At 38.9% G+C, this 27,814-nt stretch overlaps 1 protein-coding gene across 6 annotated transcripts in view; it reads left to right on the forward strand.

Annotated features, from left to right (window-relative positions):
* The window catches only part of rl (Mitogen-activated protein kinase rl), an 83,965-nt gene extending 56,446 nt beyond the window's left edge, over positions 1-27,519 (forward strand). For 4 of the 6 annotated variants that reach the window (XM_043211572.2, XM_070276804.1, XM_043211571.2 and 1 more), the window contains 3 exons: positions 9,602-9,886; positions 9,936-10,124; positions 21,593-22,415. In XM_043211572.2, coding sequence (XP_043067507.1) covers positions 9,602-9,886; positions 9,936-10,124; positions 21,593-21,718 — 600 coding nt within the window. In that variant the 3' untranslated portion in view covers positions 21,719-22,415. Of the gene's footprint in view, positions 1-9,601; positions 9,887-9,935; positions 10,125-21,592; positions 22,416-25,404 lie in introns of those variants that run through there. The other 2 variants (XM_070276803.1, XR_011441910.1) reach the window with 2 other exon arrangements.
* Positions 27,520-27,814: the final 295 nt, after the last annotated feature.

The following is a 27,814-nucleotide window of genomic DNA, read 5'->3' on the forward strand; positions in this document are numbered from 1 at the left end:
AAATGTCCATTGTCCAGTCCGATGAGCAACTTCGGCACCACTTTGCTGTATGACTTCATTGGCACATTTGGACATCTCGTCGACATAACGTCTGCATCGGCAGACTCAAGTTTGAAACAGCGTACACGTTCCTCAACGGGTGGCGAGTGGGCTTCTTTGCTCCACTTATCTCCAGGCTCACCACATTGGTAGGCTCCCAGCTGGCCCTTCCTCCAAACCATTGGATGTTCAGCTGTCGATGTTCGCCTCGCCTTCCCAGATTCCTCCATAGCTCGTCGTCGATCATCGTGATCCTGGCGACCAGCTCCGTACAGCTCCTTCGACTTCAATGCTCAAATTCCTCTGCAGCGGGCGCCACCGCTGGCTGCGGGGCGAAGACCTCCTGTCCGGGCTGTCTGAAAACTGCTGACATCTGGTTTCCTCCGTTGTGGCGAAGCTCCGATGAACTCCCTGCAGCTCGTCGTAGTATGTTACCCTCCACAAATTGGACAACCTCCATGCCGATCATCTCGCTGCTCGTATCCGTTCTGGTCGACGCTCGCATATAGAACTCGACGCCTCGGCTCCTTTCCCTCGACGTCCAAAATCGTACACACGATGTTTGGGAAATTGGGAAAGGGCTCGATCGATGCAGCGTGCCTGGCCCAATCCAGTCGTTTGCTCGTAGGAAGCTTTGCCACAAGCTCCTCCATGAGGGTGGGATTCCCCAGATGCTGCTCCGCCTTCGGCGACTGCAAGAAGGCCGTGAGGTTACTTACTCGGGCTGCGAAGGGAACGATCCTCGCCACTGTCCATCTCTCGCACGCTGTTCAGCTGGCTGCGTATAAGCTGCTTCGGTCGGCCAAACCTAAAGCTCAGCCCCATCACGGCGCTGACGTTCGCAGGGCGAATCAGCAGCGACTTCACTGTCTCGCGTGCTTCATCTTTCAGCGCCTTCAACAAACAAATTACAAACGCACAATTAAAGATGGGCCAATCCTCGAACTGCCCTCCAAATAAAGGCAAGTCCGTGAGCCTCCTTGGCTCATTCGCTCCTTGGGCTCCATTCGGCGTCATCGAGGCGTAGGGTCTAACAAATGGCGATGCAGTTGCCGTGTTCTGGATGCTCCAGCCCGGTAGCAAGAATCCATGCGCTGTCTGCGCAGCACTTGTAGCATACAGTGGCTCTACAAGATGATTGCTAGTCGTTAGCAATGGCGGTCCACTCCAAGATGACGGCAGCGCGCAGGCCGCAAAGCTCGCACCAACACTGCTATGTTACCAACACCGGCCCGACCCCGTTAGTTGGGGCCTCACCGTTCTGTGGCTAATGGCGGTCCGCTCGAAGATGGCGGTCGCTCCAACGCTCCACTGTTGGTACGCCGTGAGTGGCTGGCCCACCTCCGGCTCTGAACTCGCAGCTGTGACAGCAGTACTCCTAGGTTGGGACGCTGTAGTCGCCGTAGTGGCTGGGCGAGAAATGGCCACCGCCGTGGTTATGTCCACCCGCGGCCGGTTTTCTGCTCCACTACTACTTGCTGGCTGCTGATCCGCTCGCGTTGTTGTAGAGGTGGCTTCCCCTCCGTTTAGCCGGGAACTCCTCCTAATATGGCGCTGCCCAGCGCTCCAAAATGGCGGACCTGTGTACCTGTGCCGCTGGCTGCGGCCGCTGATGCTTGGCGCCCCTTGCGCCTCCTAACCGCTGGCTGCGGTCTCCTGATCTGCCGCTGGCTGCGCTTCCTGAACTTCTGGCTGCGTCTCCTTGTCGCTGGCTGCGACTCCATCCGTACTCAGTGTTCGGCGCTGGCTTCGACTCCTCTGCAGGTACGAGAACTGCGCTCCGTGCGCTCCTGGCAACCCTTGGTGGTCAAGCAGTTCTCCAGCGCAAGTTTCCCTTGCAGTCTCCTTAGGACTGCGAACAAAAACTGTCGTCTTGTCTCATGCGGAGTTGCCTTAAACGGCTCCCCCCACACATGTAGGTCCAAAGAAAGGGGGTACTTTAAGGGCCTATGGCTGTGGCGAACGGAACGTTTTATTCTGAAATACTCCTTAAATTAGCTTTACAATATATATATATATTTTTTTTTTTGTGAACGTTGTTTTTATTTCTTGAATCTTCTCTTTGCAAGACTAACAAGAGGTGTATCATATCTTATATTTTTAATTTAACTAACAGTCATATTGACTGATACGGAGTTAGACTGCCCTAAAATTCGATTGCTGGGTTGGGAGGTCGTTGCGTCTAAGGCGGGATAGGCTAGAAACCCGAGTTAATCCCCGAGCGAGAAAATTTGGGTGCGAAGACAGTTTTTCTTTGTATGACTCTTTTTGCTTCTGGATTTCGTCTTTCACTGCGAGGATGCCCAGATCCCGGGGGATGTTTTCGTTGCGAACATACCAAGGTGCCCCTGTGATAGTTCCCAAGATTTTTGATTGTGCGCGCTGTATGATGTCTATGTTGCTGCTGCTCGCGGTTCCCCAAAACTGGGAGCCGTACGTCCAGATTGGCTTTAGGACTGAATTGTACAGTAGTAACTTGTAGTCCAGGCACAGTGGCGATCGTGAGTTTATGATCCAGTGGAGGCTGCTGGCTTTCACTTTTAGGTGCATCTTTTTACATTCGATGTGCTTACTTATGAGCCAAACTCGGTCGAAAGCTTGAGATACGTCGAGGAAAATAGCGCTGCAGTATTCTCGCTGGGCTGAGCGTATTTCAGATGTTAATCTGTTCACTTGTTCTATGGTTCCATGGTTTCTTCGGAAATTGGTGTGCCGGGATAATATTGCAAGCTTCCAGATGTGGTATTATGCGAGTTAACAAGACTTTTTCAAGCAATTTAGACAAACAAGGTAGAAGGCTTATTGGTCTGTATGATGACGGAATTGTGTGGTCTTTTCCAGGTTTCGGTATCATTATAATGTTGGATTTCTTCCACTTTTTTTGGGAAATAGCCAAGATTAATGATTTCATTAAATATAGGTCAATAGGTCACCACCGGGAGCCTTTTTTGGTTTTAGCCCTCTTATGACTTTTTCGATTTCGTTCGGCCGGAATGAAGGTGCGGCTGGCTGAGGGGAGGACTCTAGCTGAATTACTGGTAGGCAGATGAATTTGAGACTGGGTTTGGCTGGAAGACACTTTGGAGATATGTGGCGAATGTTTCAGCTTGGTCTTCGTCGCTGCGAGCCCAGCATCCCGAAGAGTTTCTTATAGGGGTGGTCGCTTCAATTGGGGCGCTAAGATTTGGGTGGGCTCTCCACAGGGGGTACCTTGTGCTTGTTGGCGAGAGATGCTGATGTACCTCAGCTGTGCATTTTCTTCCTGTTGGTGAGGAGCCTGGTCGAGTGATCGGGTTGCTTCCTTAAGGCGTTGTTTTGAAGCTGGTGATCTGCTGTTTTGCCAATCACGACGCGTGCGCCTCTTTTCTCGCACGAGCTGTTCGATTTGCTGATTAGATTTGAAGTGTTTGTTTCGGTCACTTCTTTCCAATGAGGATGCTGAACTCTTGAGGAACTCTTCGGGATGCTGGGCTCGCAGCGACGAAGACCAAGCTGAAACATTCGCCACATATCTCCAAAGTGTCTTCCAGCCAAACCCAGTCTCAAATTCATCTGCCTACCAGTAATTCAGCTAGAGTCCTCCCCTCAGCCAGCCGCACCTTTATTCCGGCCGAACGAAATCGAAAAAGTCATAAGAGGGCTAAAACCAAAAAAGGCTCCCGGTGGTGACCTATTGACCTATATTTAATGAAATCATTAATTTTGGCTATTTCCCAAAAAAAGTGGAAGAAATCCAACATTATAATGATACCGAAACCTGGAAAAGACCACACAATTCCGTCATCATACAGACCAATAAGCCTTCTATCTTGTTTGTCTAAATTGCTTGAAAAAGTCTTGTTAACTCGCATAATACCACATCTGGAAGCTTGCAATATTATCCCGGCACACCAATTTGGCTTCCGAAGAAACCATGGAACCATAGAACAAGTGAACAGATTAACATCTGAAATACGCTCAGCCCAGCGAGAATACTGCAGCGCTATTTTCCTCGACGTATCTCAAGCTTTCGACCGAGTTTGGCTCATAAGTAAGCACATCGAATGTAAAAAGATGCACCTAAAAGTGAAAGCCAGCAGCCTCCACTGGATCATAAACTCACGATCGCCACTGTGCCTGGACTACAAGTTACTACTGTACAATTCAGTCCTAAAGCCAATCTGGACGTACGGCTCCCAGTTTTGGGGAACCGCGAGCAGCAGCAACATAGACATCATACAGCGCGCACAATCAAAAATCTTGGGAACTATCACAGGGGCACCTTGGTATGTTCGCAACGAAAACATCCCCCGGGATCTGGGCATCCTCGCAGTGAAAGACGAAATCCAGAAGCAAAAAGAGTCATACAAAGAAAAACTGTCTTCGCACCCAAATTTTCTCGCTCGGGGATTAACTCGGGTTTCTAGCCTATCCCGCCTTAGACGCAACGACCTCCCAACCCAGCAATCGAATTTTAGGGCAGTCTAACTCCGTATCAGTCAATATGACTGTTAGTTAAATTAAAAATATAAGATATGATACACCTCTTGTTAGTCTTGCAAAGAGAAGATTCAAGAAATAAAAACAACGTTCACAAAAAAAAAAATATATATATATATTGTAAAGCTAATTTAAGGAGTATTTCAGAATAAAACGTTCCGTTCGCCACAGCCATAGGCCCTTAAAGTACCCCCTTTCTTTGGACCTACATGTGTGGGGGGAGCCGTTTAAGGCAACTCCGCATGAGACAAGACGACAGTTTTTGTTCGCAGTCCTAAGGAGACTGCAAGGGAAACTTGCGCTGGAGAACTGCTTGACCACCAAGGGTTGCCAGGAGCGCACGGAGCGCAGTTCTCGTACCTGCAGAGGAGTCGAAGCCAGCGCCGAACACTGAGTACGGATGGAGTCGCAGCCAGCGACAAGGAGACGCAGCCAGAAGTTCAGGAAGCGCAGCCAGCGGCAGATCAGGAGACCGCAGCCAGCGGTTAGGAGGCGCAAGGGGCGCCAAGCATCAGCGGCCGCAGCCAGCGGCACAGGTACACAGGTCCGCCATTTTGGAGCGCTGGGCAGCGCCATATTAGGAGGAGTTCCCGGCTAAACGGAGGGGAAGCCACCTCTACAACAACGCGAGCGGATCAGCAGCCAGCAAGTAGTAGTGGAGCAGAAAACCGGCCGCGGGTGGACATAACCACGGCGGTGGCCATTTCTCGCCCAGCCACTACGGCGACTACAGCGTCCCAACCTAGGAGTACTGCTGTCACAGCTGCGAGTTCAGAGCCGGAGGTGGGCCAGCCACTCACGGCGTACCAACAGTGGAGCGTTGGAGCGACCGCCATCTTCGAGCGAACCGCCATTAGCCACAGAACGGTGAGGCCCCAACTAACAAGGTCGGGCCGGTGTTGGTAACATAGCAGTGTTGGTGCGAGCTTTGCGGCCTGCGCGCTGCCGCCATCTTGGAGTGGGAAAAAGCGTAATAACTTCAACAATTTTCATAATTTCGTAATGAAATTGGTCTTGTTTTATTCAGGATTAATGAGACAATATTGATATGTGTTAAGAATGATACCGTTTCTTGGAAGTTGTACCGAAAAAATGGCGTCAAAGTTTGAAAAACATGACAAAATTTCAGTTTCTTTTGTAAAATTTGTATCCTTTCTGTTTAAATAAATTAAAGATGTATTTTTTTTTTCAAAAGCTACACCATTTAACTATTCAAAAACGTAAAAAAATTGAAAATCGGCCTAAAATTACGCGTTCAGGAATTTTTAAGAGCAAAACACTTTTGAAAAACCGTTTTTTCGAAATAAATCAAGATTTGAGGGTGTATGAAAAATTTCAAACATGGTTTTATACTATACTCGACCTAATGAACAATTCCTACTAGGTCTCTTCAAAAGTTTTTCCAACTTTTCTTTTTTTGTCGCACTGTGTTATTTAGACTGTTGTGCTACGAGCAGCTGTATCACCATGTTCTGGTTTTGAACAAGCGTTTGCATGGTCGTTTTAATGAATGACATAAGCTCCATCATGCTTTGTTGGAGGGTAAACATCATAGTTTCCGTTTTGCTGTGGTGGTTTTCGTTGGTGGTGTTTAGTGGACCGAATGAGGATCTCGCAGCTTTGGCGAAGAAGACGTCTGGCGTAGTTTTTGACGCAATGTACGCATTCTGTGGATTTTGGTTGCGCGTTGCGGTCGCTTGACGCATGCGATTCTTTAACCACTTATACACCATACATCCTCTATAGTTTGCCGTATGGTTGCCTCCGCAGTTTCCACATTTCTTCACGGTACTGTCCTTGTTTGTAGTGCAGTAAGAGGACTTGTGGGCGTCCCCGCAGACTACACAGACAGCCCGAAGTGTGCAGTAAGACCTTGTGTGTCCATACTCTTGACAATTAGTGCATTGCACTGAACCGTTGCCTTTATGTGGCTCTTCAACAGTGATTTTCCGATGCAAAAGATATTGCAGGTTGTAGATTGGGTGGACTTCGGTCTTCTTCAGCGACCTGCTTTCTGGCTCGAGCTCGACCTTGAAGTGGGGTTTTGGCTTTTTATCTTTATTTAGAATGTTAATAACATTCTTGGCGGCGAAGCCCTTTTCTTTAAGGTCGGTTTTTATTTCCGCGGCGGTAACATCAGGTTCGATCCTCTATACTACCACTTGTAGACCCTTACTGCTTTTCAGCTGGTACGTGTAATACTTTTTCTGTACAGGGTCCAGATATTTGGACACGATTCGGAAGTGCTCTTCAGTTTTGGTTTGCACCTTTGTTTCGTGGATGTTCCCTTGGATAAGCGGAACAACATGAAAGTTGTCACCGTTCCCGATCAACGACGCAATTTTGTTGACCAGGGCACTTCCACTTTCCGAAGTTGTTGTTTTTGTACTCGCTGTAGTCGTTGACGTCGCGGTACTTTGAGTTGCAGGGGTTGTCGCTGTGATTGCAGAAATTGTAGCATTGCTAGTTGTTGTTGCGAAATTTGTTTCCGACATTGGAGGGGGGGTTTTACACTGCAAACTCCATGACGCGGGGTGAGCAAGACCGTGCCCTTTGGGTTTCAGCGGTCAGAAAAGTCGGGTTGCTCTTAATCGCCGATTTTTTCACTTCGGTATCTCGGGTTGAAAAGTAAGAGTAGAATCCGTTTCTTTGGTTCATTGAACTTCTACGCTCGTTCTTTTGATCGTTTCTCAATGAGCTCATTGCGTGACACTTATTTTTTTTAAACAATGCACTAGTTTTCGTTTAGCATATCACAACTGTTATAAAAAGCTTGTCTATTGCTTTTAATAAATTGTAGTTGAGCGTCTTTTGGCTTATATTGGGTTACCCCAGTTTTTTGATTAGCTGTATTATGGTGCAGTTTTCCCGGAGCTCGGACAAAGCACGTCCGCTCAGTTCGGTAGTTCGATGGGCTTTACAATTCAAATCTTAATCTTCTTCTTACCGAAGTGTACCCTTCTACAATTTACAAGACAGTGAAAGGGTACTTTTTCGGCGGCATTCACATAACCGCGATTAGTAAGCCCGTACTTCAAAGGGCCAATATCGGATACCTTAAAAATGCTACATTTCTATTAATACTGATTTAACTATCGATTACAATGTTTTCACCGTCGACAACCATGTTTAATCAAATAACGGAACATTCTGCAAAGGGAAAATAAAAATATTGGTAATTTCAAGATCTTTAATTTTTGGTTATACCACAACCTATTTCATACAACGAAAATGGACGAAAAAATTTCTTGCGACAGCCTGTCGCCGACCATGATACAATAACACTAGTTAGAAAAATGAAACTTTGTGCGCTGGTATCGAAACGAAATCGCCCGCACACATACACCCGTTTATGTGAATGTGTGACACGCATTCATACAAAGATCAATCCAAGCGCAGACCAACCTTCTTCATCACGCTCCTTTCCGAGATAGAACAACAAAAAGCATTCAATGAGAATATGAGCGTAAGATGAACGAACGGGGAGCGTAAGAAAGAGAGTTAGATTTCGCTCTGGGGCCTGTCGAAATACATTTTTGCGTCCATTATCGTTGTATGAAATGGATTGTCTGTATGCTGTATAGTTAGTGGTAATACTAAGGTTTTTTTTTTGAATTTGAATTTTTATTTTTATAAAATTTAATTGATAATTAGTATTATTTTTATTATACCCTTGCAGAGGGTATTATAATTTTGTCCAAAAGTGTGCAACGCAGTGAAGGAGACATCTCCGACCCTATAAAGTATACATATTCTTGATCAGGATCACCTCCTGAGTTAATATAAGCATGTCCGTCTGTCTGTCTGTTTCTACGCGAACTAGTCTCTCAATTTTAAAGCTATCGACTTGTAACTTTCCACACGCCCTTTCTTTGCACGCAGTATATAAGTCGGAACGGCCGGGATCGGCCAACTATATCCTATAGCTGCCATAAAACTCGTTGATCGGAAATGGCCGAACTTTTGTATTTTTGAAGATACAATGCTGGAACTTAGTACAGATTATATTTTTTGTCAGATAATCCGACCTACCAAATTTCATAACGATTGGTCGACTATATCTTATAACTGCCATATAACTGCACGACCGGAAATGGTTTTTGGTAGAAATACCAACTTTGGTATTTTTGAAGATAGAAGCTTGGAACTTTTTTTTTGATATTTTATTGTAATTAATTGGTTTTATTATGATATTCTCATAAGGATCGGAAAACTATATCCGATGTTTGCGATACATATCCGGTCTTAGCTGCAAGGGTATATCAACTTCGGCTCCGTCCGAAGTTCGATTTTCTTTATTGTTAATGTTCATGAAATCTTATTTTTTATTTCCCACAAGTGTGATTTTCACTACACTAGTTGTGTTTTTAACTACTTGCGCCGTATCGCTTTGGAGATCCGATGGCTGAATTCCAGCCCAAAGATTTTTCATAAACATTCCGATGTAAGGCCTCGGACAGTCCTACGCTAAACAAAAAACGCACTTATTGCTCGATGCCAATTCTCAATCCCTCTGTCCCTTACCATTTGGGGGGAAACAACAGAGGATTACGATTTTTAAACTGGGCTCTTTTTTACCCAGCTCGCAGTCTTATGTTTTTAGCTACCCTGAGAATTTTTATTTTTTTGAAGCCACTTATAGGTGCCAGTTTAAAACCTTAGTCTCTTACCACAGGGGGAAAACTTCAGGGTGTCTCGAAGGACCAAATGTTAGGAGCAGCCCCAGATAAAGGTCTTACTCCAATTAATTCCGTTTAGAAACTTTTTTTATTTTGTAAAATTCCCCTATAAGAAAGATACATAAAAATATATGAAATAAATCTATTTAAAACTACTTATCAACGCACTTCACGCTGACATGCTATGCGACCTTTCTTTATGTCCTATAAGCGCACCACTTATGTACTGCATTTAAAACCATGCTGTTTATCTCCAAGGGTCCAATCCTTTGAAACGTTATCTTTAAAATTTATATATTATATCGTGTTCAATGCTTGAGCAGTATGCTTTGGCCCGTATCTTACTTTTTTCTAAAGATTAATGTTCTTGAATTTTATAACTTAAGTTGTATTCCCTTTATTAGATTTGTGACTTTGGATTAGCGCGAATCGCCGATCCCGAACACGATCACACAGGATTTTTAACCGAATACGTAGCAACCCGATGGTATCGGGCTCCTGAAATTATGCTTAACTCAAAAGGATACACTAAGTCCATTGATATTTGGTCAGTTGGTTGCATTTTAGCAGAAATGCTAAGTAATCGACCTATATTTCCTGGAAAACATTACTTGGATCAACTTAACCACATTCTTGGCGTGCTGGGTTCACCATCTCGTGAAGACTTGGAGTGCATTATTAATGAAAAGGTAATTAAATTGAATTTCATAATGTAAATAAAATTAATATTTGTTTTAGGCGCGCAATTATTTAGAATCATTACCATTTAAACCGAATGTACCGTGGTCCAGGCTTTTTCCTAATGCTGATGCATTGGCCTTAGATCTGCTCGGAAAAATGTTGACTTTCAACCCGCACAAGCGAATTCCTGTAGAGGAAGCACTCGCACATCCTTATTTGGAGCAGTATTATGATCCTGGAGATGAGGTAAATTTTAAGACCAAGGGTAATATGGATAAATTATCTTAAATTGGCCATGGGGTGCTATTGGGTAAATTGGGTATTTTGTAATACATATATTTAAGAGTATAAAGAAGGAGTCCATAAGGGCCATTTGGCCCCATTTCAAGACTTGTTTCGCTACGTGCTCCGTGGCACGTAGAATATTTCATGCTTCAAGGGAACAACAGTCACTAGCAAGTGACGCTCCAATTCATTGGCACTCAAAGTCAAGTACAATTAAAACTAATGGCATATTTAATAATATTTATAAATTGGTCATTTGAGAAATAATTATTTCATCAACGGTGGAAGTTTATGTAGGTTTCCATATTGTTGAGCTGGATAGGTGTTCCTTACAGATGTATTTCGGAACTGTGAAATTTTCACTGCACTTATTTCATTTTCACAAAAAACAAGAAAGGAAAGCTGACTTCGGGCGGAGCCGAAGTTGATATGCCCTTGTAGTCAAACCGGATATGTATCGCAAACATCGGATATAGTTTTCCAATCCTTATGAGAATATCATAATAAAACCAATTAATTACAATAAAATTTCAAAAAAAAAGTTCCAAGCTTCTATCTTCAAAAATACCAAAGTTGGTATTTCTACCAAAAACCATTTCCGGTCGTGCAGTTATATGGCAGTTATAAGATATAGTCGACCAATCGTTATGAAATTTGGTAGGTCGGATTATCTGACAAAAAATATAATCTGTACTAAGTTCCAGCTTTGTATCTTCAAAAATACAAAAGTTCGGCCATTTCCGATCAACGAGTTTTATGGCAGCTATAGGATATAGTTGGCCGATCCCGGTCGTTCCGAATTATATACAGTGTGCAAAAGAAAGAAGGGTGCGTGCAAAGTTTCAAGTCGATAGCTTTAAAACTGAGAGACAAGTTCGCGTAGAAACAGACAGACAGACAGACGGACCGACGGACAGACGGACATGCTTGTATTAATAAAGGAGGTGATCCTGATCCAGAATATATATACTTTATGGGGTCGGAGATGACTCCTTCACTGCACACTTTTGGACAAAATTATAATACCCTCTGCAAGGGTATAAAAAATCCCAAGCTTCTATCTTCAAAAATACCAAAGTTTGTATTTCTACCAAAAACCATTTCCGATCCTTCAGTTATATGGCAGCTATAAGATATAGTCGGCCGATCATAGTCGGCAGAAATTTGTTAGGTCGAATTAACTGACCAAAAATATAATCTTAACTTAGTTCCAGATTTTTATTTTCAAAAGCACGAAAGTTTGGTCATTTCCGATCGTTCAGTTATATGGCCGTCCTATAGTCGGCCGATCCTTATGAAATTTGGCGTGTCGTATTATGTTGCCAAAAATGTTTGTAAGGTATTTGTCATAGTATAATAATGAAGTGGTGCTTCATGATAGTATTTGATAGTATTCTTGTTGAAGTGGTGCTATATTTTTTCCCAGCTGTATGTGTATTTATTATATCCCTGCAGTACTCAAAATCATATCGCTACCTTTTGAGAGCCGTTACATAAAATTTTGAAAATCCCAAACAAATCATGAATTAATAACTAAAAAAAAGTTGGCGAACCAATGTCGGCCCTCTGCTGCCACTGAATTTCTAAGCTATGCCGATTCGATATTTCCCGCCAGAACCACTCAGCCCTGAAACACGCATGAATAAATGCCGGTAAAACTCGGTGAACAAGCGGAGCTGCATTTTGTACCCAATTTTTTGAAAATTTCCTCGTGGGCCTGCATTGACTTATAGGCCTGAGTCAGTACTGATTTTAGATTCGATTCAGGAGTGAAAATATTTTTCAAACCAGAGATGAATCAAACACGAAAAAGAATGCTGAAAAATAATAACAATTATACCTGAAAAAAGAAGGCAGAGTCACCCTTTTTTGATTTTAGCAATCAGGCCTGATTCAGCCTTCTTTTCAGGCCTGATTGCTAAAAAAAAAGGCTAAGTGAAGCCTCATTTATGGCCTAGAATCATTTTAAATAGTTTTTATACTTACTTTTTGCGGGGTGAAAATGTTTAATTTTGTTTTTATTTATAGATATTTAGTGAATTTTATTTATCAAATGTCTTAAATAAAATTCAAATGTTAAGTAACGTAAATATATTAAAGTAAATATTTTAACATCTTACACTCCGGTGGGAATCAAACCTTCGGGCTTTTGTTTATTGCATTGACATGCATGCCTCTAAGCTTTTGCGCTGTCTTTACGCGTAGGTTGGTCCTAAAAACAATATGTTTATAAAAATTTTGTTCTTATGAAACAATTTTTGAATAATTTTTTAATATAACATTTTACTTTGAGACTGCGGTTTAAAAAAATTAATTAAAGTAAAGAAAATTTAATTCATGAAACCGGTCCCTTTGCTGGAAATTGAACCCAAGACCTTTTATTTATAGCTACCAAGCATTTTCCGTAACTGCAAAATAATGTTCAAAAATTCCCTTCCAAGAATAATCACGATATTAATCACGATATAGGTCAGAATAAGAGGAGTCGGCCGAATAATATCGACCGGAACAGGAAACGAAACGAGAGAGTGCAAACAAGCATGACGATCCGAACAAGACGGCCAGTTTCGGTTGCCAGTCGATTGAAAGGAAGAGGGAGGGAACGGTGGCGCTATATCAGGCACTTCGGTTAAGTTTGCAAAGCTTGGTCTAAGTTGCACGAATTATGCACCCTCACCACCCTTCCCCCCTGGAAATACACACAGGGTTTTCAATATCCTCTCGAAGGGTCATCCCGTCTCATTAGCTGATAAGCTTAGCGGCAAATTCTTTGCCGACGACTGAATATTGGAACAAACAATCCAACCGATGTTTGTGCCAGGTTTGTCGCAGAGAAGCTTATAAAATAGGCTCGTGCCGATCATCATATCTATGTTTTGAGGACTAACCATACAGCATATAGACAACCCATTTCAACAACAACGAAAATGGACGCAAAAATTTCTTGTGACAGGGCCCAGAGCGAATTTTTACTCTCTTTCTTACGCTCATCGTTCGTTCATCTCACGCTCATACTGTCATTAAATGCTTTCTGTTTCTCAGTCTCGGTGCGGAGCTCGATGAAGAAGGTTGGCCTGCGCTTCGGTTGATCTTTGTATGTATGCGTGTCACCCATTCACATACACGGGTGTATGTGTGCGTGCGATTTCGTTTCGAAGCCAGCGCACAAAATTTTGATTTTTCTTACTTTTCAGGCTTGCTACCCGAACAAAATTCGGGTATTCGTGATTTTGGTGAAATGAAGAAAAAAATAATATTATTTGTTATATTAAATTTTTAATATTTCAGCATGCATCTTAAATTTATTTAGGCCAGACGCTGTGTCAGCAGTTTGGCCAGAGCGAGCTCTTAAATAACCGGACATTGCCACATCCGTTAACTTCAGTTAACTTATATATTCTTGATCAGGATCACCTCCTGAGTTCATATGAGCATGTCCGTCTGTCTGTCTGTTTCTACGCAAACTAGTCTCTCAGTTTTAAAGCTATCGACTTGAAACTTTGCACACACACTTCTTTCCTTTGCACGCAGTATATAAGTCGGAATGGCAGCTAAATATCCTATAGCTGATCGGAAATGGTAAATCTTTGGCGTTTTTAGAGCTAAAGAGTCGGATTTTGCATGAGTGCTATTTTTGGTAAATTAATATGATTTATCAAATTTCATAAGGATCGGCGTCTATATCCTATAGCTTCCATTTAACTGAACGAACGATAATGACCCAACTTTCGTGTTTTTAAAGATAAAAAGTTGGAACTTCGTACAGATTATATTTTTGGTCAGTTGATTTGGACCAAATTGTATAACAATCGGCCGACTATATCCTATAGTTTTGGTATTTTTGAAGATAGAAGCTTGGGACTTTTTTTTAGCTTTATTGTAATAAATTGGTTATATTATGATATTTTCACAAGTTTCGACCAACTATATTTGATGTTTCCGGTTTTAACGATAAGGGTATACATATATACATACGTCGGATTCGCCCGAAGTTAGCTTTGCTTTCTTGGTTTTTATAAAATTTGAGGTGCCTCAAATATAGATATTGCTGGGGTAGGAGGTCATTAAAACCAGGTTTTGGTTCTGAACGGGATTATTTGGATGCATGATAAATTTATTTCGGTAGGTCGCTTTAATCTTTGATATTTTCTCTGATATCCCGACGGGTGTCGGTTCTCTTTGAATGTGACTAGCACGTGAAATGTTGTTAACTTAAGAGATACACAGAATACATTTTATTAATTTTAAAACTTTATAAAAAGTAAATACTAAAGTTGTAAATTTTTTTGAAACGTATTGGAAGGTCGTGAAAAGAACAAAATTTGAGTGATTTAATAAGAAAATTGGAAGAGGTGCTATTCTATAAGAAATTTTGGGTTCATATAAGACTGCTTTCGAGGAATAGTAAACAATTTAGAAAAAATTAAAATTGTAAAAAAAATTTCAACGTACCTACTACATTCTATTTTGCACAACACAAAATGTGCTTTATTTTTGTATCTCTTAACTGTACCATGGTGCTCTGTGATAGTTGAAAGAATTTGATTGAGCCCATTTCATTAAATCAACCAGTTCGTTTAATGCACCATCCAAATGCAGAACAACAAATGCAGCAGTCGGCATTTCAAGTACAGTCGATTAATTTTTATTGATTCGCATATGAAAAACATTTTACTGCTACCACTTAATTGTATTCCTAAACAAATAAAAAATCTATGCTTTTTTTTTTTTTTAGCTTAGTTTTTTTTTTTGGATCACTTTTTATTAGTCTAACAATAAGGTTGCAAATCTTAAATTATTAATACAATATCTAACAGTTTGTTTTGAACTGAATAGAGACTACGTGGTCCTAATAATTATCGGGAGGTCGTTGCGGCGAAGACGAGAACTGCTGGAAACTCGCGTGAGGGCTCTCGCGATATTATTTGGATGTACTGATAGCCTGTTGTAGTACTTTGTTTTGATTTGTGCTATCTCTTCTCTGACGAGTGATATGTGAAGGTCCCTGTGAATGTTTTCATTCCGAACGTACCACGGGGCCCCTGTGATGGTTCTGAGAATTTTTGATTGAGTTCGTTGCATTATATCCACACTGCTGTTACTGGCATTCCCCCACAACTGGGAGCCGTACATCCAGATTGGTTTCAAGACGGTGTTATATAGGAGTACCTTGTAGTCCAAGCTAAGAGACGAGCGGCTATTGATAAGCCAGTGGAGGCTGTTGGCTTTGAGCTTTAACTTCTTTCTTTTGGCTTCAATGTGGCTGCGCCAGGTAAGCCGTCTATCGAGGTGTACGCCAAGATATGTTACTACATTTGCTATCGGAACCACTGTGTTGTTAAGAATAAGTGGAGGGCAGTCTTGCCTGTTAAGAGTGAACATTACGTGTTTGCATTTTTGTTCGTTAACTTTGATTCGCCAGTCGGATAGCCATTTCTCCACTGCCACCAGGTGTATAGCAAGTTGCGCCGTTGCTTGCTTGGGGTATCCCGCGCGGCTTAGGATCGCTGTGTCATATGCAAAAGTGGATGTGGTTAGATTCCTGCTCGTTGGGATGTCCGCAGTGTAGATAAGGTAGAGTGTTGGTCCAAGCACGCTGCCTTGAGGAACTCCGGCTCTAATGATGTAGTCATCGGACATGGCTGAATTACATCTTACTGAGAATTTCCTGTTGTATAGGTATGACTTCAGAAGTTTGTGAGTGTTGGTTGGGAGCATTTCTATAATTTTGTGCATTAGACCTTCTATCCATACTCTGTCTAAAGCTTGTGATACGTCCAGAAATATCGCAGTGCAGTTCTCCCTTTGTTCGAATGTATTTCGGATTTCTGAGGTTATGCGGTTGACTTGCTCAATGGTTCCGTGTTTTTCTCGAAAACCGAATTGATGAATCGGGATTTTGTTGTGTGTTCAGAGATATGGGGTAATGTGTGCCAAGAAGCATTTTTCAAAGAGTTTTGATAGACACGTTAGTAAACTAATTGGTCTATATGATGAAGCGACTGTGCGGTCTTTGCCAGGTTTTGGTATCATTATAATGATCGACTTTTTCCATCTCTCTGAAAAGTGTCCGTGTCTCGTTATTGCATTGAAGAGCTGGCAAATAGCTCGAACAGCACAAAAAGGAAGTTCAATAATCATTTTTGGTGATATTAGGTCGCATCCTGGAGACTTTTTTGGGTTGAGTTCGTTTATGATTTTGAGTAACTCATGTGTCGATATCTGATGTTGCTGGCAGTGAGATCCCGTTTGATGATGTGTTGGGCTGAAATACATTTTGAAGATGCTCTGCAAATCTGACGGCTCTTTCTTCGTCGCTTCGAGCCCAGTTGCCAGTGGATGTCCTTATTGGCATTGCAGATTCGATTGGTGCGCAGAGAGATGAGTGTGCTCTCCAAAATGGGAACTTGGAGCTCATTGGGGATAACTGTTCTATGTAATGTTTTTGGGACCTTTCTTCTTCATGACGAAGTGCAGCTGAGAGCCTCTCTGTAGCGTTTTGTTTTGCGGATGGTGATCTGTTGGATTGCCATTCTCGCCGTGAGCGTCGCTTTGCTAGAACGAGCTGCTCTATTTCAACGTTCGTGTATCTATTATTGTACGATGTTTTCGTGTGATTCGTGTTGTAGAATAGATAGCCTCGAATTTGAAAATTATATTTATTTGTGAGATGAGTTTCTGCGATTAGCATTACATCGATATGGTTATTAATAAGGAACTGAGTTAACTCGAGTTTGCGCTGTGAGACGCCGTTGGCGTTCCACAGTGCTATACGGAGTGGAGCCATTGATTATTTAGTCTGTTTTTGAGCAACAAGCAGCTCAATCAAAACGTTCTGGTTTCGCATAAGATCTTGCATAGTTGTCTGCATGAATGACATGAACTCCATCATACTTTGTTGAAGATTACATATCATTGTTCCAAGTTTGTTCGTAGACGGTTCTTCTGGTTAATGAGGGGAACTGATGATCTTGGATTGGTGGGAGCGGTACTTTTAAGACCCAATTTTAGAGCAGTTGCATAGCTTGCGGATTCGTCGGTGACCTCATTATTGGCTAAAGATTTAACAGCTGAAGGGGGGAAGACATTACGTGTAGATTTCATAGGTTGTGTATGTGAGTGAGCAGTGGTCACTCTTTGGTGTGTACGACTTTTCAGTTCCTTGTAGACTGGACAGCCCCAGTAGTTAGCCGTATGGTTGCCTCCACAGTTTCCGCACTTTTTGCTGCTGGGATCGTCTTTATTTTTTGGGCATTTGTGAGATACATGAAGGCCTCCACAAGCAACGCATACTGGACGAAGCGTGCAATAAGACCTTGTGTGGCCATATTCCTGACAATTATTACACTGCACCGGTCCATTTCTTTTATGCGGCTCCTCTACCGTAATTCTGCGGTGTAGTAGGAACTGGAGAGTTAGGATTGGATGCACTTCTTTTTTGTTTTCAGAGGCTTGGATTTGGTTTCTACCTTGAAAAGAGGTTGAGGCTTTCTTTCTCTATTCAAAATGTCAATAACATTTTTTACATTAAAACCTTTCTCCATCAGTGCCCTTGTAACTTCATCTGGTGTTACTTCCGGCTCGAAACCTTTTATTACTACTTGCTGGCCCTTACTGCTTTTTAATTGGTACGTGTAGAAGTTTTTATTATTGTCGTTTAAATACTTCGACAAAATTCTGTAGTTTGCTTCCGTATTAGTCTGAACTTTAGTTTCGTGAATATTTCCCTTTGTTAATGGAATTATGTGGAAATTATCTGGTCCTATTAGATTCAGTATCGAGTTTACGAGAGCATTCGAACTTTTCTCTCGGATGTAAATCGGCGGCGGCTTAGGCTTTTTGTTGTCCCCTACGATGACTTCAGGAGGTGTATCATCGGATTTATCTGCCAAAATAGCAAATCTGTTTGCTTCTATGGGCTTCTCTATTGTAGATTGTTTTGAGGTGCCTCGAGTTATTTTAGCAGAGTTATCCAGTCTAGAGTTCTGCGGGCTAAGCTTTCGTTTTATTTGTATGTAGCGATCCATACCAGTCTGTACGGCCGAACGTTGTTTTGAAGGGGGCACGCTGGTGTAAGGTGCTGCATTATTTGCTTGCACAGCAGTTTCCGATATTACGGTAGATGGTATTGCGCGAGCAGTCGATACCATTGTAGTTGTTGTAATAGTTGCCGTTGCAGTTGCTAATGACGTCACTGTACTGGTGACCGTGGCTATGCAGGCAGGCATGAGGGAAGGGTATGGGGTTTTGTCCAACGAGAGCGCAGGAGAGCAAGAACGCGCCCTGCCTTGCGATGTTGGATAGAGTTCATTACTCGGGGTTGGGGTTATTGATCGCGATTGGTTATTTTTTGTTGGGTTTGCGGTAGCGTTGCCTTGCGTTGACACAAATGAGTGGTATGCGTTGTTACGTAGCAAAGAGAGTCGACGCTCGTCTTGCTGACGTTGGAGCACGTTGTCGAATTCACTCATAGCTTAATGTTTAGAGCTTGCACTCACTATGCTTAGTTTTTGTTTAATTTTCGTTGCACGATAAGAAGACAAAAAGAAAGCACGTTCGACGTTCGCGAACGAATTCAAAAATGTATGTTTAATGTATATAACATAACAAATAATACAATTTCTTTCATCCATATCCCAGTAATGAATACCCCAATTTTCTCAAGGGTAGCAAGGCTTAAAGTTATAAAAATCAAAGATTGTGACCTGGCTTCGAAACGAAATCACATAAACATATGCACTCGTGTATGTGAATGTGTGAACACGCATACATACAAGGATCAATCGAAGGATCAGAGCTCGCAAGTAACTGTTGACCGTTTCTCGTTGTCTGCAAATAAATGTCTTTACCAAATTTTATATAAAACGAAAATTTTTTTTAAATTCTTCAAATTTACTTTTATTGCCATCATAAAAAAATTTCTCTTTAGACGAATCAAACCTTGCCTTCTTTATAATAATAAATTGCAGTAAAATTTGTGTACATTCACAATCATGTTTTTATACCCGGTACTCGAGGAGTTCGAGGGTATTTTGTAGTAGTGGGAATGGATGTAACATAGAGAAGGAATCATCTCTAAAGGACTTCATAAAGTATATATCTTAATTTTAAAACAGAATAATTTTATAGGATAGGATGACTGAGGTTATTGTTTTGGCCAAGCGGAAAGTATTAGCAAAAAGGTGTTGCTGAGAACCCACAAAAGCTAAATTAACTTAAATTATGGGTGGAGAATATGAGTACCGGGTATAATATAGTCGAAGAACTCCATCATAGCCGTCCTTTCTTGTTTTTTGCTCTCTTGGCACTCTTAATCATTCTAAGCAGGGGTGTAAAACATTTTCTTATTTACAGAAAGAATGGTTAATTTGTCATCGCCATGAAAGCCTTTTTTTGAAAGCCATACATTTTTATACAATGCAGAGGGTATTATAATTTTGGTCAAAAGTGTGCAACGCAGTGAAGGAGACATCTCCGACCCTATAAAGTATATATATTCTTGATCAGGATCGCCTCCTGAGTTGATATGAGCGTGTCCGTCTGTCTGTCTGTCTGTTTCTACGCGAACTAGTCTCTCAGTTTTAAAGCTATCGACTTAAAACTTTGCATACACCCTTCATTCCTTTGCACGCAGTATATAAGTCGGAACGGCCCAGATCGGCCGGCTATATCCTATAGCTGCCATATAACTGATTGATCGGAAATGGTATAACTTTGGTGTTTTTAGTGTTAGAGAGTTCAAATTTGACACGAGAGCAAAACATTACGTCAAGCTAAATTTCATAAGGATCGGACGACTATATCTTATAGCTGCCATATAACTGAACAATCGGAAATGACCCAACTTTCGTGTTTTTGAAGATAGAAAGCTGGAACTTGGTACAGATTATATTTTTGGTCAGTTTATCCGACCTACCAAATTTCATAACGATCGGAGGACTATATCTAATAGCTGCCATATAACTGAACGATCGGAAATGGTATTTGGTAGAAATACCAACTTTGGTATGTTTGAAGATAGAAGTTTGCGACTTTTTTTAGATTTTGTATTGTAATAAATTGGATTATATATTCATATTCCCATAAGGAGCGGCCAACTATATCCGATGTTTGCGATATATATCCGGTTTTAACTGCAAGGGTATATACACTTCGGCTCCGCCCGAAGTTAGCTTTCCTTTCTTGTTTTAGATTTTATATTATAATAAATAGGGTTATATTATCATAATCTCATATGGATCGGCCAACTATATCCAATGTTTGCGATATATATCCAGTTTTAACAGCAAGGGTATATAAACTTCGGCTTCGCCCGAAGTAAGCTTTCATTTCTTGTTTTAGATTTTTTATTGTAATTAATTTGTTTTATTATGTTGTAATCATATGGATCGGCCAACTATATCCGATGTTTGCGATATATATCCGGTCTTAGCTGCAAGGGTAAATCAACTTAGGCTCCGCCCGAAGTTAGCTTTGCTTTCTTATTTTATTTATTTTCATATATTTCAATTTAAAAAAAAAAATTATTTTCAATAGTTGAGTACGGTTTAGACATCTGCATGGCATCACTCACAGCATTCGGCGAATTGAATTAATTTGAATTGAATTCAGTTAATGACACGCAAAAGCGAAATAAAGACACGAACTCACTTACATACTTGGCCAAGAATTTCAAAAAAATGAATAAAATTAAAGTAAAGCGTAAAAAAAATAAAATACCTAAAATAACTAAATAAAAAAGCAAAAAAATGAATAAGTACACAAATATTAAAAAAAAAGAAAAAGTTAATATTTTTAAGAGTCGAGATCTATCTTCACATAAAAGCATAACAAATATTTTTTTTCACTTAATACCATTTTCACTATTCATTTCATTTTCTGCAAAAAATTTTTGTCAAAATAAAGGCTTGGCTTGGAATGCTTTTGAAAGGTAGCTTCAACCGTTCGTATTCTAATGCCATTATTTCGTCTTTCATCGTTGTGCGACTGAGTCGGTCGCTCGTGCGCTCATTTCCTCAATTAATGCATTCAATTAATTTTTTATAGAGTTAATAAGAATGTAGGTATATAAGTCGCAGTATATAAGTCGGAACGACCGGGATCGGTCGACTATATCCTATAGATGTCATATAACTGAACGATCGGAAATGGTTTTTGGTAGAAATACCAACTTTGGTATTTTTGAAGATAGAAGTTTGGGACTTTTTTTTTAGATTTTATATTATAATAAATTGGGTTATGTTATCATATTCTCATAAGGATCGGCCAACTATATCCGATGTTTGCTATATATATCCGGTTTTAACTGCAAGGGTATATCAACTTCGGCTCCGCCCGAAGATAGCTTTCCTTTCTTGTTTTTGAATATTTTTATTAAAACCACAAAAATCGAATAACATATAATACGTTTCTTTTCTTCTTTAATGTAGCCTGTAGCAGAGGTACCCTTCCGTATAAATATGGAAAATGATGATATATCTAGAGATGCCTTGAAATCATTAATTTTTGAAGAGACGTTAAAATTTAAGGAACGGCAACCAGAAAAGGCCCTCTAAAAATTGCGAATAATAATAAAAGATCAATTCATTTCATATTTGCTAAAGTCTTTAAAGTCTAAATGTAAAACTAAAACAAATTTGTGATTTACTGATTACACCCACCATTTTTGTATTATTTAAACTGGATTATAATTTCTTCGTATTATTATAAGAGGACTATTTTTTTTCGGTTGACAGTAAAATGAAATGAAAGTTGTATTTTTGTTTCAATTTCAGGTAAAATTTTAAATATTGGTTTTTGTGTATTGATTGTAATCATATGTATTGAAAACAAACTTATATTTTTTAATTTATATATAGCTATGTATATTTTATAAATCAATTCGTATATTTCCATATTTTTGAAATGCCTTTTTGATTCTAAAAGTAAAGATTTTGACCATTTCAAGCTTCAAAACGGCTGAGTTTTTATGACATACACCATTCTCCCGTATAATAGGATGAAAACTGTATTGAATTTTTTATGGTTAATAATTTTAGCTTGTGTTTAAGGAGGAATAATGAGAGCACATTTTTTATATATCTTGTATGATGGCATTATTAGCTAATTTTATTGTGTAAAATTTTCATGAATCAAACTATTAAGTACAAAAAAAATAAAGAAATACAACCATGTCTGTAATTATTCTAAACAAAGAGTGAATTTTTAAGCCCATCATCTCCAAGCTGGATCATCAAAAATTAAAAAATAAAATTATTTTGTCGCACAACACAGTGCGACAAAAAAAATAAAATTGAAGGAACTTTTAAAGAGACCTAGTAGGAATTGTTTATTAGGTCATTAGGATTATTAGGTTATTAGGATCGATAATAAGAAACCGTGTTTGAAATATTTGTACCACCCTCAAAATCTTGATTTATATAGAAAAAACGGGTTTTTGTGACTTTATTGCGCTTAAAAATTCCTTAACGCGTAATTTTAAACCGATTTTAAAATTTCCGACGTTTTTACCTAGTTAAATGTTGTACCAAATTTTATCCCTTTTGTTTTAATTAATTAAAGATATATTTTTATTTTCAAAAGCTACAACATTTAACTATTAAAAATCGTTTGAAATTTTAAAATCCGCCTAATAATACGCGTTAAGAAATTTTTCAGAGCAAAAAAGTCCCGAAAAGCCTTTTTTTCTAAATAAATCGAGATTTTGAGGGTGTTAGAAATATTTCAAACACGGTTTTGTACTATATTCGACCTAATAAAAAATTCCTATTAGGCCTTTTGAAAAGTTCCAAATCACTTTCGCACTGTGTAATTGGTTTACCACAACAACGCACTATAGGCCGGATGACCACTTTTTCTGGCCAAAAACCCATTTTTCGAAAGTTCTTATAATTAAGATTTTATGATGACGTTATATTAGTATAATATCAGACTTCAATATTACGTAACAGAAATTTTGACAGAGTTACGCTCCGTTAAGTTATCGGCTTTCAAAAACAGCTGTTCGGAGTGTCGTGATCACGTGTGCTTGTTATCGGAAAAAAGAGTCCACTTAAAGCTAATAAAAAAGGCACTAAACTTAGTAATTTATAAAAAAGTTGTTATGGCATCGAAAGAGAGTGGTTTGTACTATATGTTTTCAATTCTCAAATATTGGTTTGTTTGGGATTGTCCCTGTAATTGAGTGTTTTTAACAGAGCTTTTGTGTGTGTTAATCTATAACAAGAACTAATGTTTAGTTAGAGATATAAACGGTCTTTGAGCTAGTTTGGCCTTAATATTTATACTGGATTGAAGGTAATTCAATTCTTGTTCATATGAATGTAATATTAAAGTGCCCTTTTGCGCACTTTCTGCGTAATTCACTTTTTAAGGTCGCAACCTCAGGCTTGCCAACATGGAGTTTTTCGATGTTTGGAGATCTGCTGCTACCAAATGTGCGAAAGAGTATGCAATATTGGCTAGATACAAAGTTTCTATAGCTGGTTCTGTATTTGAAGCCGAGAAAAAGCATGCGAGAAAAAACAGTCGAAGCAAAAGTTTAAAGATATCTTCTTCCAAAAACAGTATTAGAATTGCTCCACAGTCCCTTAAGGGGTTACGCCACCCTGAAATTTTCAAAAAATTTCAATTTTTTTTACTTAATTTAAAAGACTATATTCTTACGCGTATTTTAAGACGTCCCCGAAGACAATATCTTGATAATTATGGAAGTTATGTTTACTTGAAGTCGGCACGGCAGGAGGGCACCTAAGACACTTCTTTTTATTCTTTTGCGTTTTTCTCGAAGCCACTTTTTTCAAGACGGTGGGTATGATAACTCAAAAACTGTTCAACCGATTGACTTGAAAATTGAAACACATCTTCTTACATAGATTTTCCACAGAGTGACGTAGGTTTGTGACGATTTTCGATCCAATGGATAGAAATTTTTTTATGCAATTTTTAGTACGAAATTTTTTGCCCAAAAAATTGAGTCAATTTTTGAAGTGCTCTTATTTGCGTAATTTTTTTTTTTTCTTAAACGGCTACGTCACTCAGTTCAAAATTTATCACTTTTTAAAAAAAAATTTTGTTTACTTGATTGAGATGAAAATTGACACGTGAATCATGCCCACCATCAAGGAGCACTCCGGAAAAACCGATGATCGCCGATGTTCATATCTCCGCCATTTTGCATAGAAAAAAAGTTTTTTTTTAGAATTTATAAAGGTTAATAGTTTTATTGAATAGAAATCTCAACTAGTTTAGTCACAAGAAATTCCTGAAAACCCGTCCCGTTTCCACGCGGTCAGGGTGGCGTAACCCCTTAAGGAGCGCTGATGATCAGTATCAGTAAAATATTGAAGACGATCCACTTGAGTTCAGGGAAATGGAACTTGAGACCGAAGAAGATGTTGATTAGGTGCGCATGTGAAACAGTTTAGATTTTATTTTACCTTTCAGGCCTTTTTAATAATAATTACTTTAAACGGTTCGGGCGTAGCAATTGTAGAAAACATGTCCATAGTTCCTGCCAGAAATACCTAAGCTTATGAAAAACCAAAATAAAAAAACCAGACCTTAATATTGTTTGTTTTTAAGTTATATTTTTTTGTTATCTACTTTTATATAACTTTGGAAAACATAAAATCTAGTTCCGCCCAGAGGTGGCGGTGCCACGCCTACTTTCTCAAAATATGTTCCTTAGCTTACTAAGAACCCAAATCAAAAAACAGAACCCAAATATTTTGTTTCGTTTAGAAGTAGTTATTAATTTTGGCAAGAAAAAGTCATCCGGCCTATAGTGCAACGTTTAAACAGATTTTTAAAAGTTTTAGTTTTACAATTTATGATGAGAACACTTTAAAATAGAAAACATTATCTTTGGCATGAAAATAAAGGATGTTTCAACCTTTTAACTAGCTTTTAAAAAAATTAAATTTTTTTTTTGCATTTCCGGATAGATACATGTTTTAATTTATTCTTCAAGTTTTGCGTCGTAATTTCTTAACTTACGAAAGTTGTCGGCCGTTTGATGAACTGGTGTCAAGTGCGGGGGTCAGCGTTTTCAAAATTTCAAACGCGTTTATCTCGAAACCATGTTTCTCGAGTTGGTGGAAGTCCTACAGGTCACAAAAGTTGAGCAATCGTCATAAATGTTCTTCCGTGATACCAAAAATGTCTAAAAATTGTTTATTTTAAAAAATAACAAAATTGTTTGAAATTTCTTCAATTTTTTAAAGTTTTTTTTTAATTTTAGTACCACGGATGCCGAAAAGTCTACAGACTAAGGACCTATTCGTCTTTTGCATTTCAGAGTTTTTATTACGGACTCTTCGACTTTCACCACGATGCCGTCAAAATTTCGCCATTATAGCGGTTTCTCCCTTGCCCCTTCACTCGGACGAATTGGATCACCCCAATTGTGTAGCTTCAATAGACTGTACTGGCAACTGGCTGAAATTTCATTCTCATACCTATCATACTTTTCAAGAATTCCAGAAAATACAGCAGGTTTTGGGGGCAACAAGGTAGAATTACGAGAGCTTTTTATTTATAAAACATGAGCCAACATTTTTTTTTTGGAAAATGATCTAAAGTTTTCCCGTCTGTCTAAAACCGAACAAATTGCTTCCTTCTGCCCGCTGTTTGTTTGGCAGGAATTCTTTGGGTATGAATACTTTATTTTTCCTATTTTGCAGTTATGGTACATTGACGCCCTAAGAGACATCGGGCCTCTGAGGCTCGGCTTGCACTTTTGTGTATGTTAAATATCTTAGTGTCTTTGTAAAATACACTGGATATTAATTTTAGTAAACCCTTTGACTTTAATATTCATTCGGTACAAATCAAATATAATTTCCATGGACAATCCCTGCAAGCAAAATTCACTACAGGGTGCTCCATCTTTTATGTCGGAATGTAAACATGGAATAACTTTGAGAAAAAACGACCGATTTCTATAAATGATAATAAATATTTTGTAATTGCTTTAATATTTTGTAATATTTTTGGACACTTTATTGATATTTTTTTTCAAAAACTAGCCGAAAAAAGTTGCAAGGATCCAAACTGAATAAAAATACATCATTAATAGAAATCGGTTGCTTTTTCTCAAGGTTATTCCATGTTTACATGCCGACATAAAAGATGGAGCACCATGTATAAAACGAAAATGCCCGGCTTGTGCTTTTGAGAGTTAACTTGAGAGCAGACATAGGTTTCCTTCCCTTTTAGTTTTCGCATACATCTAAAAAAAACCATAAAACTTACCATATTTTATTCTAATAGGTAACATTTTTGAAACTATCGATAAATTGTATTCTACTTTCATTTTTTTTTTTTTTAATTTAAATTTTCTTTAATATTTTTCTTTTAATATTTTCTTACATATTATTAAATCAACTTTTTCGATCATGTAAAAAAATTTTTTTATTCAACTTCTGTAGCCGTTGTAAGAAACGTCTTCAACAAAATGATCAGTGATGCAGTGATCTCGTTTTTGTCGGTTTGGAATATTCCAAATAAAAAAATTCTATTGATTCTTTCAAATACATAAATGCAGGTATGGACAAAGGAACAAAATTACTCTTTTTGGCAAAATTGGTAAACTTTAAAAAATTTTATTTTTTGAAAATACGTTTTCCAATGATAACAGGCGATGCAGGTTTTTTATTTTATTCGTTAGATATATGTAAAAAATGAAAAAAAAAATCACAAAAATAAATTGTGATTGTGAAAAATTGTACGGCATACTATATTTAATATTTGAAATTTTATTAAATTGTGAGCGATGGAACCTGTTTTTTAAAGCAGATAAAATTAAACAGAAAGTAAACAAATTAGATTGATAAAATAATTTCTCCGGCATCTTAAATAAGAATTATTATTTTAAAACATTCGGAGCTTAAGATTTGCAAATTAAGAAAAAACCTTTTTTAAAACCATTTAAAGGAAAAATTTTTACGACACTTATAATACCTGTAAACTAGAATACCCCCAAACATTCTTACCACGGAGAAAAAAACATTTGAAATCTATTAATGTTTTAAAATATAAAAGCTTTTTAAAACATATGTATGTAGGTTTTAAATCTACCAAACAAAATTGGAAAAAATAGATATACTTAACCGCTTGAAAAAATAAATACTTTCTATAGAAAAATTGGTTTGGGTAGCCTATTAGACATTAAAATTCTTTGTTGTTAATATGTGTTAAACTCATTACCAAAAATATATATATTGTGCTATGTGCACAAATGATTGTCTTTCAAGATATAATAAGACGGAATATAATAAATATCAGCTAATTATAAGTTCATACTAATTTTTATCATCAAAATTCAAATAAACAATGTTCTTTAATATTCAACGAATTTAATGGGTTCTTTGCAATGTGGTGTCGCATGACACTTTTAGCTTTCGCTTTTTAATGTAAGCCAGCTTTGCCGTCGCCCTTTACCATAGCCATGAAGAAAAAATTATCCCTCTTGATTTACAGATTCTCTTATCTTCTATCTTCTCCTAAGATTCTGTTATCTTTTCCCAGGCACTATCCTCTGTTTCTGTTGGGTTCGCCGCAGCGTTGAAAATTGGTTTGACAGCTCACCCTGGATTTTTCACTATGGTCCGAAACGCCGTTTTTTTGGAATAAATTTTGCAAACATATAT

The sequence above is a fragment of the Drosophila bipectinata genome, chromosome 2L (genome assembly GCF_030179905.1).
Source record: "Drosophila bipectinata strain 14024-0381.07 chromosome 2L, DbipHiC1v2, whole genome shotgun sequence".
NCBI classification, from domain to species: Eukaryota; Metazoa; Arthropoda; class Insecta; order Diptera; family Drosophilidae; genus Drosophila; species Drosophila bipectinata.